The 15,095-nt window shown below is 37.7% G+C and overlaps 1 protein-coding gene and 2 long non-coding RNA genes across 3 annotated transcripts; 1 reads left to right on the forward strand and 2 right to left on the reverse strand.

Moving 5' to 3' along the window:
* Positions 1-1,718: 1,718 nt before the first annotated feature.
* LOC110918416 lies at positions 1,719-4,688 on the reverse strand. The gene is made up of 3 exons (XR_002581292.2): positions 4,568-4,688; positions 3,317-3,406; positions 1,719-1,916 (listed from the first exon to the last, which is right to left on the reverse strand). It is a non-coding gene; the product is annotated as an uncharacterized LOC110918416 (long non-coding RNA).
* A 568-nt stretch (positions 4,689-5,256) lies between these two features.
* Positions 5,257-7,699, reverse strand: LOC118488141. The gene is made up of 3 exons (XR_004883976.1): positions 7,264-7,699; positions 6,335-6,392; positions 5,257-5,508 (listed from the first exon to the last, which is right to left on the reverse strand). It is a non-coding gene; the product is annotated as an uncharacterized LOC118488141 (long non-coding RNA).
* A 3,894-nt stretch (positions 7,700-11,593) lies between these two features.
* On the forward strand, positions 11,594-14,920 carry LOC110915966 (ubiquitin domain-containing protein 1). The gene is made up of 4 exons (XM_022160718.2): positions 11,594-11,913; positions 14,225-14,347; positions 14,426-14,545; positions 14,643-14,920. The coding sequence occupies exons 1-4, from the start codon at positions 11,877-11,879 to the stop codon at positions 14,705-14,707; spliced, it is 345 nt and encodes a 114-aa protein (XP_022016410.1). The 5' UTR covers positions 11,594-11,876; the 3' UTR covers positions 14,708-14,920.
* The last annotated feature ends 175 nt before the right edge of the window (positions 14,921-15,095 follow it).

The following is a 15,095-nucleotide window of genomic DNA, read 5'->3' on the forward strand; positions in this document are numbered from 1 at the left end:
ATATCCATCATATGTTCATCCTTCATAACCTTGCATTTTATGGACAAGAATCATAATACCTAAAGTAGATATTAAAGCAATCTTGCAAAACATTATCAAAGAAATATTTCCCTATACTTTCTAGCATGAATCCATTGTTCAAAACACACTAGCTTATCCATATCATTTAGTATTTCAAATCATTCATTCGGTTTACAAGAAACACATTGTTCATCAAATTATCATTTAAACATTGATAACAAATCTATTATCTAATAGGCAACAAACTCGTTCAAACATCCAACTAACAAAACAGTTGCTATGCATTCACAAATCATCATTTTTTTAACCAAACAACTATAAAGCACTAACCGGATAGATGTTGAGGGTATAGAAGATTGATGAAAGAACTTCCAAGTGATGGTTACAAGCTATTCCGAGAGTCCCTTGTGGTAGCCGGTGTGATCCGATATGGAGGAGGAGGAGATGATTTTGTTGGGGTTTTAGGGTTTTAGTGAGAGAGAGGAGAGGGAGAAGGAGAGTGTGTGAGAGTGAGGGTGAAATGGGGGAGAGTGCAAAAGAAGAGTGTGTGCGGGCTTTGGGTTTTATACCCGTCTCGAGTGGGGTTCGTCGGGTTTGTGGCCCAATCGGCCCAACCATTAACTGTTCACTCAAGACCGGGTGGTCTCGAGTCGGGTTCGCGGTCTCGGCCCACTACATACATATATACTACATATACATACTTAGTACAAGGATCACATAGAACATCAAGATAACACGCAACTTTCATTTAATAACGTATATACACACAATGTTATTACACGATATTGGCTCGGGAAAACCTAGAGTGTCACATTTAGTATATGAGTTGATGATGGTTTGTTTTGGGCTGGGCTATTTGAGGACCCAGTTGTCATTAACTGGAGCTAAACAAATTTACTTAAGCTCAAGATGCATGTAACCAAACATGAGGGATCCGGGCGAGATGTTTTAGAGATAAAAACATGAGGGATGAAACCCTAAAGCTATAATCGGACCTAGCGGTGTGCGACGGTTACAAGGGAATGGATAAGAGAGAGTGTGACTAGCAAGGGGAGACGAGCTCGGCTTGTGGTGATTCGACTTCCAATCACGAATTTCAGGTAATCCATCGTATGTTTCATGTGGGGGTTGCGGGCTTGGGGAGTCGAGTCTGGTTGGTGACGTCGTTTGTGCGGCATCGAATGGTGGTGGGAACTATGGTTGTGACGCTGTTATAAGACGACGAGCATGGTGATGGTGGTAGGCGGAGGTAGCGACTATCGAAATGGCTGCGGATGGAGGTCATGGTCACAGTTGTGACGACGGACAACAACAAGGGCCATAGTGGTGGTTCTAGTGGTTTGGCTTAGTGACCGAGGCGAAGAACTAGGGGTTACATGGCATGGGTATGCGTGCATGAAGACATGTTTATTTGTTTGGTTCATGTACGGGTCACAGATGACCCAATTGGGTTTTGGCTCGAGTTAGGGGCTCAAGATGACGAGCGTGGTTCAATGGTCACCAAGCCATTGACATGGTTTTGGGTTCATGATGGGTCATGCCATGGCTTGAAAGGTGTAGTAATCATATTCATGTGATGCCAAGTTGAGGTCAGTCATGATTGCGTATACGGACCAACGGACGTGGCACTATGTAACACCCTAACACGCTTTAACTGAAAAGACGCAGCGGAATTACGTACCATAAAATTTCTTTCATTAAAAACGTTTTATCCTACTTGAAACTTCAATATAAAATAACCTTTTTACAATATACGCATCCTTCGTACTCATTTACAAAATGAACGTCTAACTTATGTCTATCATTTTATATACTCCAGGATCCCCGTACAATCTATCTTGTAACTTGGACCTTGATCGCTACACCTCATGATGATAATTTGTCATTCGTACAACCTGCACCCACCACATACATTCACAGCATTAGTATACATCATATACAAACAAGATTCTTAATCATGTAGTCTCGCTACGTTCTATCCACATATACTTTTCGTCCCGTTTTCTTTCTAGATCTAGTCATTCCAACCGGGCGTCTAATCCTTGACGAACTTCAATATAGTACCTGCACTATGTTTCATTCTCGAGGCACACTGTTAATAACGCCAATACTTAAATGTATTGAAACTACGCATACATTACATACATGACTGTGTACATACATTCCTACCCACATACATGCCTACATACATACATAACTACATACAAACATACCTTCCCGCATACATACGTGCATACATAACTACATACAACCATAAATACATGCATACTTAACTACATACAAACATACCTTTTCACATACATACATACATACACACATACATACATACATACATACATTCATACATACATAACTACATACAAACATACATTCATAAAACGGATCATAACTACACATGTGCATACCTTCGCTCACACGTACATGTACTTACATAATTACATAAATACATAAATACATAAATACATTCATACATACATACTACCTCATATTCATGATTACTTATTAGCTTAAGCGTATTGGGAAGAAGTTAAATCTATACATACTGACCCACATACTTAATTCGTTTCCCGCACACACGCTTACCCTTTCCATTCTTACTCACGCTTCCTAAACGCTTTTTAGGTGACTTTCGGGTACATTTCGGATCTTAAAGATGAGTTCCATACTTAACCGTAGCTTATCGAGCCATTTGGTAGGGTTGAGGTGCATTATAGAAGCTTATCGGGGCTTAGGATGAATTCACGAGGCCCGAAATTAAAGGAAACAAAGAAATGCATAACTTACATTTTGCACCTGACCTCCACCGTAAGCTACGGTGGCTACCGTAGCTTACGGTGGCCCCAAAACCCTTACGGTGGCATTTAACTGTCTTACGGCAGAAGGAAGGGCCCAGCACCCACCGTAGCTTACGGTGGGCACCGTAAGCTACGGCGATGCCCAGATCAGCCCCCTATTTTAATACTAAAATTCGCATAACTTGATCGTTTTGCATCCGTTTCACTTGAAACTTGTTTCAAATTGTTCATAAAACATTTCCCTACCTAATTAACTAAAAATTCATACCTTGGGGTCCTTAAACTTTATAAATTACATTATCGTTACACGATTCATGCATATATGTTCGACCCGCTTGATCTATATCATGCACTTCCCAACTTACCTAACCACATTCGGCTACTTTCCATTAGACTTACCCTATCACTACCTTTACTTCATACTTTCTTACATAACTCTAGATAATTTACCAAGTAACAAAACATATTAAGTCAGAAGGGTAAGTTTGGGATTCACTTACCTTGAGAGTCCGTTTTCGCATCCGCTTCCTTGTCTCCTCTTGACCCGTTTGTCTTTCTTGCTTGAGTCCATTTCCACATGATCCCTAATGCTTTCGTGTCACCGCAATCACATCCTTGTTAGTATACATGATTTTACATATAAATGATCATGTCGAATGCATAACTCGCAATTAGCTTTCATAGTCAAGTCTAACAAACATAAGGCATACACCCAAATCATATCTTTTCAAACTCATACAATCCATCATGTTAACGCATAAAACGCATATTAATTTAACACATACCATATGACGTTCCAAGATCTTATAATTGTGTCAAAAATCTAGCTATGTCCCTTATGTGCAGTTGACTTCCAAAAGTCAATGGTTTAATGTATAAACTTCCGACTTAACTTCATATATTCGCTACATCATATTAGGCTATACATATGACACTATATATATTTCCTACTTATGATGCAAATGTACTTACAACCACATAATCACATAATCATACACGCATACATATTTACTCACACATACATTCGTTTCGTTACACACACGTTCTTGTTAGCATATGAAATTATACAAGAGAACAACCATATTAATTCACAATTCACATTCGACTTCCATTAATCATATCAATAACATGTGGTACACTCATGGTGAGATACTCATTTAATCGCATGATCACTTGTTTACATGTACACACCATACTAGAAACCTCATTAATTCTACATTTGCACCATAATCCATACTTAGCAATGAACTATATCTAAACTCAATTCTCATGTTAATTTACTATCAAACACCCCTTTATCACATTCCATAACTAATTACCACTTTCTTGCATACTATTTCACCTTCTAAATTCACCTAGTCATTTCATCGAACACTTGGCATGCGTACAAGTTTCTAAACATAATGTACAAGTAACCTTCATTCTTTTCTTCCTAGTTCTTGTTTTCGATCATCCAAACTACCAATAACAATTCAATTTCATACCATGTTCAATATAACTAACAATTTGGTCACATGCAACATATCATATCAAGAATCAAACAAAGGTTGGACATGGGTGACATACCCATGTCGCCATTTTTACTAAGCCAAGTGGGTTTCATCTCCAAATCTCAATTAACATCAAATCTTGTATAATTCACATTCCAAATGATAATTCTAACATATATCCATGCTTAATTTCAGTAAATTTTGTGGATTGATCCTAAGCCACTTCATACAAAAATCATCAAACTCAAAATTACAACTTACCATATGTTTGTTAGGGTTAGATTATGAGAAATCTTTATCCATGCAAGGCTTTCCATTTGATTTTGGCTTTGATTGGGCTGAATTTGTGTTGTTGTTCTTGAGAGCTAGGGTTCACACCCCTCTGCTCTTTCTCCTGGACGATCCTACCACGCACACACACCTTGTGTGTGTGATATTTGGTTTTAATAACTTGAGTTTCCATCTTGGCACCCTTAGTCCCCTCAAGTTTAACATATCATCTTAATTGCCACAAACCTCATTCTTTTATTTATTTATTAGACACTTAACTAGGCCTAATAACTTAGTTATTGTACTTCATCTAATTACACAAGGTAACCTACTAACGAATTTAATAATTCGAGTTTTGGGGTGTTACACACTAGGAAGCTTTCCATCAGGTCTGATGCCCTTTTATCTATGTTTTGGGCTAGCATACAAGTTTTAAATGTGTTCGGTGAATAATGAGTTTTATGGAAACTTTAATAAAGTGATGGATATCGGATAGCTTTATTTCTGCTAAAGGTAATCGGTGCATTTTAGGTACTTGATACTAATTATTTAATCAAAGTCATTGATCTTGTCTTAGATATATTGTTGACTTGCTTTATCAGGATATATCTTCAAAGTGAAAATGATCTAAAGTGACATAATAATTAAATTAAATATGAACTTTATTATTAGCCGGCCTTTAGGGTGGGCAGGGAGGACCACCGGCCAGGGCCTGTGTAACACCCCAACCCAGAACGGGTTGGCATGTCACTATTACAGATATCAAAAACCAAAGAGTTTCAATACACGATAGAAACCAAGAAACAAAAGTCTCGAATCCACCAAAAACCTAAGTCTTTTATTATTCAATTACTGAAAATAAATAAACACGGAAACTTCAAAAACTTCTTAAACTTCATTTCCTCTCACTCATCCCCGTTTCCCATGATTACCTGCAAAACACACACAAAACAACACAAGAAAGAAACTACGGCTGAGCCAAAAAGTTGCCCAGTAACGGAGAAATCAACGGTAAAAGTAAGGCAGACATAGGACAGAAACATGAACGGTACTAACGTTAAACAAGTCTAGATTTTGGCACTGAAATAGATACTTATATAACTTGAATCCCAAAACTTATACTGAACAGATACATATACTGAACATAATTTGATGCATGTAACATATCAACATATCATAACAGAGACAAGACATACGTGACAACATATAATAGTAAAACAAGTCACGTAATATAGAAGCACCCACGAGCCTAAACAGAGGCATACACGGCTATAATCCATGCGCCGAGACGGTGCGTGTAGGCGCATACACATTATTCCATCTCAACAGGACTCAAGAGTCAGGAGTCAGAGCTAAGATCGATCTATTCGCCTCTAGGGGCCATGTGCTACACAAGCACAAACTAGAAACGCCGTGAACTTTAGTTACGCACCGCCACGATGAGTGCCATGTCGTTGACGCCCCAATGACAAGTCTTATAATTGCTCGGGTGACAGAGTACAAAGCGTATCAAAAATAAATGTATATATTGACATAAGTCTAAACGGAACATGCAATAACGAGCACAAAATTTAAAGTCTATTGCATGCTACAACAAATACCAATCATATAACAATACGAACCGAACCATCTAACGAAAACACCCGTACTACAAAGTAACGGATATGAATAAAATACTATGCTGACAAGGACAGGATCCGTACCAACGAGTGACGAAAGCAAAATTATACTATGATGTAAAAGAAACAGAATCCGTACCTTATTAGCAAGCAAAACAAAATCCAAAGAATCAAGTAGACCACGAAAAATCAAGAACCTATAATCCCGTTACAACCCAAATCAGTTTTATGAACATTGCTTGATTCGTTTATTAAGAGGCTTAAGTTTGACTTCATTAACCTTTTTATTATTAAAAAAAAAAAAAAACTGTGGCCAAATAAATAAAACCATTATTAGATATTTTATTGAACCACTTAGTTATGCGACTTGATGAACTTATCATCTCTATTTTCCTTAAAGAAAATAGTCAAATATGAATCATTATGATTCGGTAGTAGTAACCTCTTTAAACTAATTTACATATATTTCAAAATATCCTATAAGGCTATAAGTATATGTGCATGTATAAAGAAAATAGTGGCTATATTAATTTACTTGTAATAAGAAATTATATGAGTTGCAGACTTGACTTGCACACATACCACATACTTGAACCCACAATTCACATTCACACTATAGTTTAACAGTTACTTTCATTTGCTTTTACAATGAACTTCAACTATAGACTAATACTTTACGTACAAAAATCAAAGTTAATTTCTATCTTTTCTATGTTAGTTTTTTTTTATATGTAGTTCTAGTTCTAGTAACCTCATGCAAATATCCCCTAAAACATGAAAGATAATAAAGTATCAGTTAATCTAACAAAAGAACTGAAGCAGTCAATCATAAGTCTAACGTTCAACAACCGCAACCAACTTCGCATCAGTTTCGTAATATGATCTCAACATCACTTTGGATTATTATGATCCAAACACAACAGAGCACAAGTTGGGTTTCGAAACTAGAAGTGTTATTTCATCGACCTCTTTGCCCTTTTAAATAATTCTAAACTTTAGTCGCCGGTACGAGTTCAAACCAGAATTTAAACATATAAATTCGAATCGGACGAGTTATCGATTGGGTACCTTAAATGTCGAACCGAAACAAATCCGAGAGTGAAACAAGGTCTGCGAAACACGAGTAACTTCCAGTGGCGTGAATCGGACTGAACCGAACGGAACACGAGTGGCGGAGTACTAAGGCGGCAGCACGAAAGTTCCGAACCTGGGCTGATCGCGAATCAAAAGTCGACACCGGTGATGATGGAGTTCAGCGCGATAGTCGCGATAGTCACAACAGAAAACGAAGAATGGTCGCAGCAGTGATGTTGGCCGGAGACGAATGCAGACTAGCACGGCTGAATAATTAGAACAGAGAGCAGCAAAAGAAAACAATTTCTATCACGAGGTTTGACGGTTTATAAAGAACGGTCATTCAAAATCGCAATTCCCAGAATCTTCGGCAAGTTCGTTTGATTATCATCGTGTGCGTTATGATAAAGACGAAGAGGTCGTTGAGATAAAGCTGTGCATGATGGTTGAATGCTCTAATACAATACAAGGTAATCTTATTTATTATTATTTTTTTTAAATATACGTGGAACCAAGGAAAAAGAACATGCAGTATTTACACATATTTTATTAGCAAAACGATTAAAGATATTTATCTTTTTTTTTTTATTATTACCATTATTAACAGGTTTTATATACTTATTTTCCGTATATTACAGCCAGATACATCGAAGGGCATATTATTTTTAAAAAAAATCCGATATGTAAATGTTAAAATAAATAAATTAATAGGGTATACTTATACAAACACCAACATTGGCCCACTTATAAAACTATTTTTATGGTTTAGATTAGTTATTAGCCCATTGCCATTAGGTTTAAAACCTTTAATGAGCCCAATACCCGATTTTGTTAAGGCCTAAGGACACGTTTTTTCGAGCTCGAACAGGGTAAATGAATTCTCAGAACCGGCGTCTTTATATATCATTATTATTATATTGACAGCTTCTTTACTTGAGGTTGATGATTATTAATATTAGGTGGTGATAAAGAACAAAATTATGTGCCTCAAGTCCATAAACTGTATTAAAATCCATGGCACTAAAATGATAATGATGATTTAACTGATTTATTATATTCATTTTTGTAGGCTTAGGGTGTAAGGAGTGGTTAAACACTTTGGAGTGGCAAACCAAAAAACTGACCAATCAGAGCGCGTCATGTCAGTCAGTCAAAAGTGTTTAAACTTTGGTGAAAAGTGTTGGCAATGGTTTAGACACTTGGTGAAGTGATAAACTGTTTTTTTTTTAAAAAAAAGAAAAAGTTGTAATTGGTTGAGATAGGAATGGACCCCACCCACAATACCCTCTCTCTCCTTCCTCTCTTCCCCGAATTGGTGAAATTTGGTGACTAAAGTTTTGTTGGTCGTGGTGTTACCGAGTGGCAAACTCACTTTGCCGAGTGAGTTAGCCGCCCACTCCTTACACCTTACCCAGCTTGTTATAAAATTCATGGGCTGCAACAAACGTAAGTGGGCTTCAACAAATGAAGTTATATTGATTAGCGGGCGGAATTAGTTAAGAGGGGCTCAAGTTAATAAATGGGAAATCTTGGAATTGGGTTTAGGAGGTTGTGGTTTTGCTAGATGCATGGATCACCGCAAAATAATTAAAAAAAATAAACAATAAAAAGGGCTCGCATACGGAAATTTAGAGGGCATGGTCTAAGATAGGACTTCGTGGAGGCGTAGGATTAGGGTTAAGGACTTCTAGAAGATATTGCAGTAAGGTCTTAGGTGTATTTTAGGGAAGTAGGTTTTTCTTACTCTTTAAGGGATTTTTCCGGTGATTGACTTCTTGTGTTTATGCCCAAATGATGTTGTATGCTATTATATATGATTTACATTATACTGTGTCACTCTGATCACTTTCTTGGTATGAGTGACTTCTTATTTCTATATTCTTTGACTTGGTGTGTTGGTATGCTGTTCGTTTTCGAGCCGAGGGTCTCTCTGGAAGCAGCCTCTCTATCCCTATGGATAGAGGCAAGATCTGTCTACATCCCATCCTCCCCAGACCCTATAAGTAGTTTTGCCATTTGTGGGATTTACTGGGTATGGTTGTTGGTTGTTGTTGTATACGGAAATTTAGACTATCCCCATTCATAATCCAACCCAATTGGGTTTTGGCTCGAGTTAGGGGCTCAGGATGACGAGCGTGGTTCAATGGTCACCAAGCCATTGACATGGTTTTGGGTTCATGTTTGCTTATTGTTTGTTTCCCTTTGTACTTGGGGCGGTCGATCAATAAAGCCTTGAATCAATGTCAAAAGCTTTTATTGTTCTAAGAAAATGAATTTTTAGTGTTTGTTTATAAAGATAGTGGTCACGATCATATTAAATTCGTTTTTAACATATGCAGAATATTGGGTGTTTATACACCCGAGACTTATAAGCGAAAGTGAATTCAATTGATTTAATTTAAATGTTTTGTGGTTTCTTCCCTTCTTTTGTTCCAATTTAAAATAAAAAGTGTAAATCAATGGGAGAACTAGATCATTTGTAACAGGTATTCAGATTTGAGACGATGTATAGAATTACTTCTTTTAATTTTCACGGATTTGAAATATATATGTAATTATGTGATACTATTAAAAATAACAAATAGTGTGTATATATGGCTAATTATAAGATATGGAGGGTTAAAGGGCAAAGAGTGTTAAATTTACATTATTGTTAAATGATCTTGGGTAGATTTTCTAAGTCTTAAACCATATAAACATAAGAGGTTTAAAAAGAATTGAGTTAAGAACAAGTTAGGTGAGTTTTGCATGTTTTTACGATGAAAAAGATATAACACTTTTCTTGCATGTTATGTGTATGGTCAAAGCAACACACAAGTTCTGGGTCCCTAGACCACGAGACGCACCTAGGCCCAAGCCGGAAGAGCACATGGGTTGTAATTTGTTCTATTTAGAAGTTGCGGCTTTTGTGGAGTGACTCATGTGCCTTGTTTAATAATTTAAGGGGGAAGAGAAGAGCATGTATGAATACGGTTTAATGATTTCACCCAAACGAATAAGTATAATCCTCACAAAAACTGTTTAAAAAATTATTTTTAAAAGATTTTAACTACTTCTTTCCTTTAATGACAACTTAATGTGTCTTGCCACTAGGTGACTTGCCAAGTGAGATGGGTGTAGGATTTAACCTTGTCTTTGAAGCTTTTTGTGTATGCATATGATAAAGATTAATATGATGCCATATTGTTGTGTTTCTCATATTTTGATTGGGCACATTATCATAAACCTGAATAAGAATATGGCCAAGAACATGGAAAGACAAGGATAAGATGATACTTGTCACATATATATAACAAAGATTACTAACATGTAACATGAATATTGCGAATAATATAAGATGACGCATGATATTCAGATATTCTACACAATGTATTGGTTTTGATGGGTAAGGAAAAATAGGAAAAAAATACAAAACAAAAATTATCAAACATATTTGATTTTAGATGAATGGAATAAACTTTTTTTTTTTGAACGGCAAATTTGGATCACTGACGGACCACTGGAGTATCATCGTGCCACCAGCGGAACCACCCGATCATATCCATCTCCACTAGGCATAATGCCTATACGCCAATTCAGGAGGAAACCCAATAAATATGGAAAAACCCCCTTTTGGGAATCGAACCCAGGACCTATTGGTCCCAAAGCTTTATCCCACCTCCAAGATGCCACTAGGCTATAAAGCCATAGACGAATGGAATAAACTTTAGATTAGAGTTAATCCACCATATCTTTAAATGAATATAGATATTGGATCCACTATATTTATTTAACCCAATTGTATATGTTATTTAGTATGAACCGAATTCAGATTCTTAAAACGAAGATCCAATTCGCTTGTAGTTTAAAAACCAACCCAAGAAAATGTAATTCGGTTAAGTTTAATAAGTTTGTAATCGAATATCGAACATCCTAACTAGAGTTGCTTACCCAAACCGTTCCTGAAGCAAATCCAAACCGAAACCAGTTTGGAACCATTATGGATCCCTGATAGAAACAATAGTTTAAGGACCAATTTGTAATCTTCATCTTTAAAACCGATTTAACCCCGAACCAAACCAATAAAAAAACCCAATCAAAACTACTCAAAACCTCATCAACAAACCCACTCAAACCATTCAACAAACCGACAAAACCCAAACTAGTCCAAACCTGATTCCACTTTCAACTTTTCATTAGACTATCCATAGTGACGGGGTTATCAGACGTGATATAGCCGATGACGCTCCATAGGGTCGAGGAACACCCTCGCGTTATGGCTTATGAATTTTCTTCCCCGAGATGGTGATATATGGCATATAGGTTGAACGTGATGTCCACGTGCCTAACTCGGTGCAAAACCCGCCAACTCATCAAAATCATCCAACCTTTTTTTATCAATCAAATCAAAAACCAAACCAAACCCTAGTCCCAATTCACTCCCCATAAACCAATTTAGGGGCACCAATTTGCCCTAATTCCTCCTCCGATGATCATCCATCACTATTAACTTCTTTATCGGAAACCCAATTCTTCAATTCTCAAGATTTTCTAATCAAATCGTTTCTGGGATCTTGGGGAACGAAACCAATTTGGATATTATTTCACTCGTTGGAGTTATCACTATTATGGGTTGTGCAGGATCATCGCGTGCCAAAGCGGACGGTAAATTTGTTGGATTTTATTGGGGTTTTTGGTTGTGGGTATTGTTTGTTGCATGTTTGATTTTAGAAACTTGTTATTCTCATTTGTTTTTGATTGTTTATGTGACTGTTATTCAGGGTTGGTATGTTACTTCCTGGATTGAATTAGGGGTTTTTTGTTGATGGTTTTTAGGGTTTCTTGAAGTTCTTGATAGTATAACTTTTTTTCTTGTGAAGTAGTTTGTGTTGTTATATTTAGTTTGAAAGTATTTGTTGGTAAGGGTTTTAAGATGCAATATCTTGTCAATGGGACACTGTAAGACCGGATTAGGGGTTGCCTTCTGTCGGGTTTTTAGGGTGAGAGGGGCACTCCCCTCTTAGGGGAGTCCCCTCTCTTACGCACACCCAATCATGTTTTGCCACGTCAACTCCCCTCTTAAACTCCCCTCTCACCTCAATTTGATGGCGGCACTCCCCTCTTAGGGGACTTGGTTTTTTATTCAAAAAAAAAACAATTTGATTGGTGGGAAACATGGACCTCACACCCTCTCTCTTCATTCTTCATCGGTGAACAACCCCCGATTCCCCTCCCCGATTTGCCTCACCGCCTTGATGGCGCCGGTGTTCCCGAGCGGGGACTTCGGTCACCGAAAGGGGTCACCGAGAGTGCCCCGAACACCCTTAGCGGGTAAGTTTGTTTGTTTTGAGACCGAAATATGTTAATGTTTTTCGGAGGAGGGTATTATCGAGCTTGATGTTAGGTAGGAGTAACAAACTCCTTTCGGGTCATGTTAAGTGTTGTAGGGAAAGAAAAAGATTCATGAAGTATGAGTAAAGTCGTTAAGGCTGGGGTGTGGTATAAATCCCCTAGGGGCTTTATCACGCCACATCAGTGCCATGTCACATAGGGGGCTTTAAAGCCCCCCCCTTTAACTTGCATGCAATGGTTTAAAGCCCCTTTAAAGCCCCATATTAAAAAAATACAAAAAAAGAAACAAAGAGGAAAAGATTTGATTGGTTGAAAAGAATGGGCCCCACCTGCACCCCTTTAGCGCGCTCGTTAGCACTGTAACGGAGAAGGGGTGGCACCCCCTTTTAACATGCAGGGAGTGGGTGATGGCGCCATGGGGCACCATTATTGATGATGTGGCGGGGTGGCGCTAAGCCACACTCTGTGGCCCAAGTGTTGTAGGGAAAGAAAAAGATTCATGAAATATGAGTAAAGGGTCGGGCATGCCTTGTATGCAGGATGAGTTGCTTAATGGTGTGGCGTGATGGTTCTGACTTTATTCGAGTATCTCTTAGATTTGTTTTTGATTTTAGGTTGCTATTAATGGCTTTTATGATTTTTGAAAAAAAGCTTTATTGCTTGTAAAAGTCCATCAATACGAAACTCGAGCACAGTTCAGAGTGAGTTGCTTACCGGCGTGACTAGACGGTCCCAATTTATGAACTTTCTTAAAGCTTTCTTGCGTGCTTAAGAAAGCTGGGCCATCAATTTCATAGTCGTGCGTGGTTGTCTGCAGAATGAGTTGCTATGGTCCCAACCCAACTTTCTTTGATTTGTTCGGGAAATTTGGTAGCTATTAATGGCCTTTATGACGATTAATTAATCTTTCTTGCTTAAGAAAGCTAGGCCATTAATTCTAAAGTCATGCACGGTTGTCTGCAGAATGAGTTGCTTATTGTTGTGGCTTGATGGTCCCAACTTCTTTTGAGTATTTTTTTTTCTATTTGTTTGGAATTGGATTAGGTAGCCATTAATGGCATTTATAATGTTCAGTAAAGTTTTCTTGATTTCTTTGGTTGTAGTCAAACTTGTTTTTCGGTATGTTAGTCTAAGTTGTTGTAACTTAGGCTGAGCGGGGCACCCTCGGTGACTCCCTTCGGGGACCAATTTTGCCGAGCGGGTATGGTGCCGCCATCCAAGAGGGGAGCCAAATCGGTGAGATGTTTGGGGGAGAAGTCACCGAAGAAGGAAGGAGAGAGAAGGTGGGCCACCCTTTTTTTCAACCAATGAAAACTTTCCTTTTTTTTTTTTTTTGAATAAAAAAACAATTCCCCTAAGAGGGGTGCACCCCGTACGTTTTTGGACAAGAGGGAAGTTATAGAGGGGAAATGACATGGCAACATATGATTGGGTTACAAAAAGTTTCCCCTCACCTCATTAGGGGGGTGCCCCCTTCACCCTTAGCTACTTAAACTGTCAGCTGTATGCCTTTCGAATAGTTGTGGTTCACACACGCACACGAGTTTATTGTTGTTGGTATATAATTGATGTAATGCTGGACTTTGTTTATTTACGTGCGGCTTTTGTTTCTTTTTTATTGCAGAACCTATTAAAAAAATAACAAAACCAAAACCATGGAAGCATTCTGAACCGATCACCGGGGAGCAGCTTAAGCGGATGCGCGACGAGTTCTGGGATACCGCTCCGCATTACGGTGGCAGAAAAGGTGAAATATTATTAATCGAGACCTTTAAAACGAGACGAATATTGAATATGACATATACTTTTTTTTATATAAAACTAGAAATCTGGGATGCACTTCAAGCTGCTGCAGAGGCCGACTTAACGCTTGCACAAGCGATAATAGATAGCGCCGGTGTCATCGTTCAAAAGGCTGATCTCACTGTATGTTATGACGAGAGAGGTATGTTTGTTTTCATTGAAACTTTAAGCTCCTTGATTATTATTATTATTATTATTATTATTATTATTATTTTAAATTTAATTTTCGCGTATTGCAGGTGCAAAATATGAGTTACCGAAGTATGTTTTAAGCGCACCCACAAATTTGATCCGTGACAGTTGAGACAGGAGACGTCGTTCAGACTTGATTTCTAGCATAAAGAGACGGTAAATCATGTATATTTTTAGTCTTGTTTTCTATTGTTTTTTACTTTTCACGTACGTCAGGAAAAGAAAACTGAAGCCATGTTTGATCTTTTTTCTTTGAATTTGATGTCCGGTTTCAAGATGTTTTTTTAGAAATGTTATGAGCAGTTTCTAGTTGCTGTTTTGGATATGTTGTTTGACCCGTTTATATTGTATGTCGTGTAAAATGTGGAACACTTGAAGGTGAAACCGAAGAAAAGGAGAACAAGTTCTCTCTTCATTTTAAAGATCAAGTGGTTATGTGACGTTTTAACTGGCCATATTGGGTAGCGTTTCAAACACAAACGCTATCTTAAACGAAGATA

Source organism: Helianthus annuus, chromosome 16, assembly GCF_002127325.2.
Source record: "Helianthus annuus cultivar XRQ/B chromosome 16, HanXRQr2.0-SUNRISE, whole genome shotgun sequence".
NCBI lineage: Eukaryota > Viridiplantae > Streptophyta > Magnoliopsida > Asterales > Asteraceae > Helianthus > Helianthus annuus.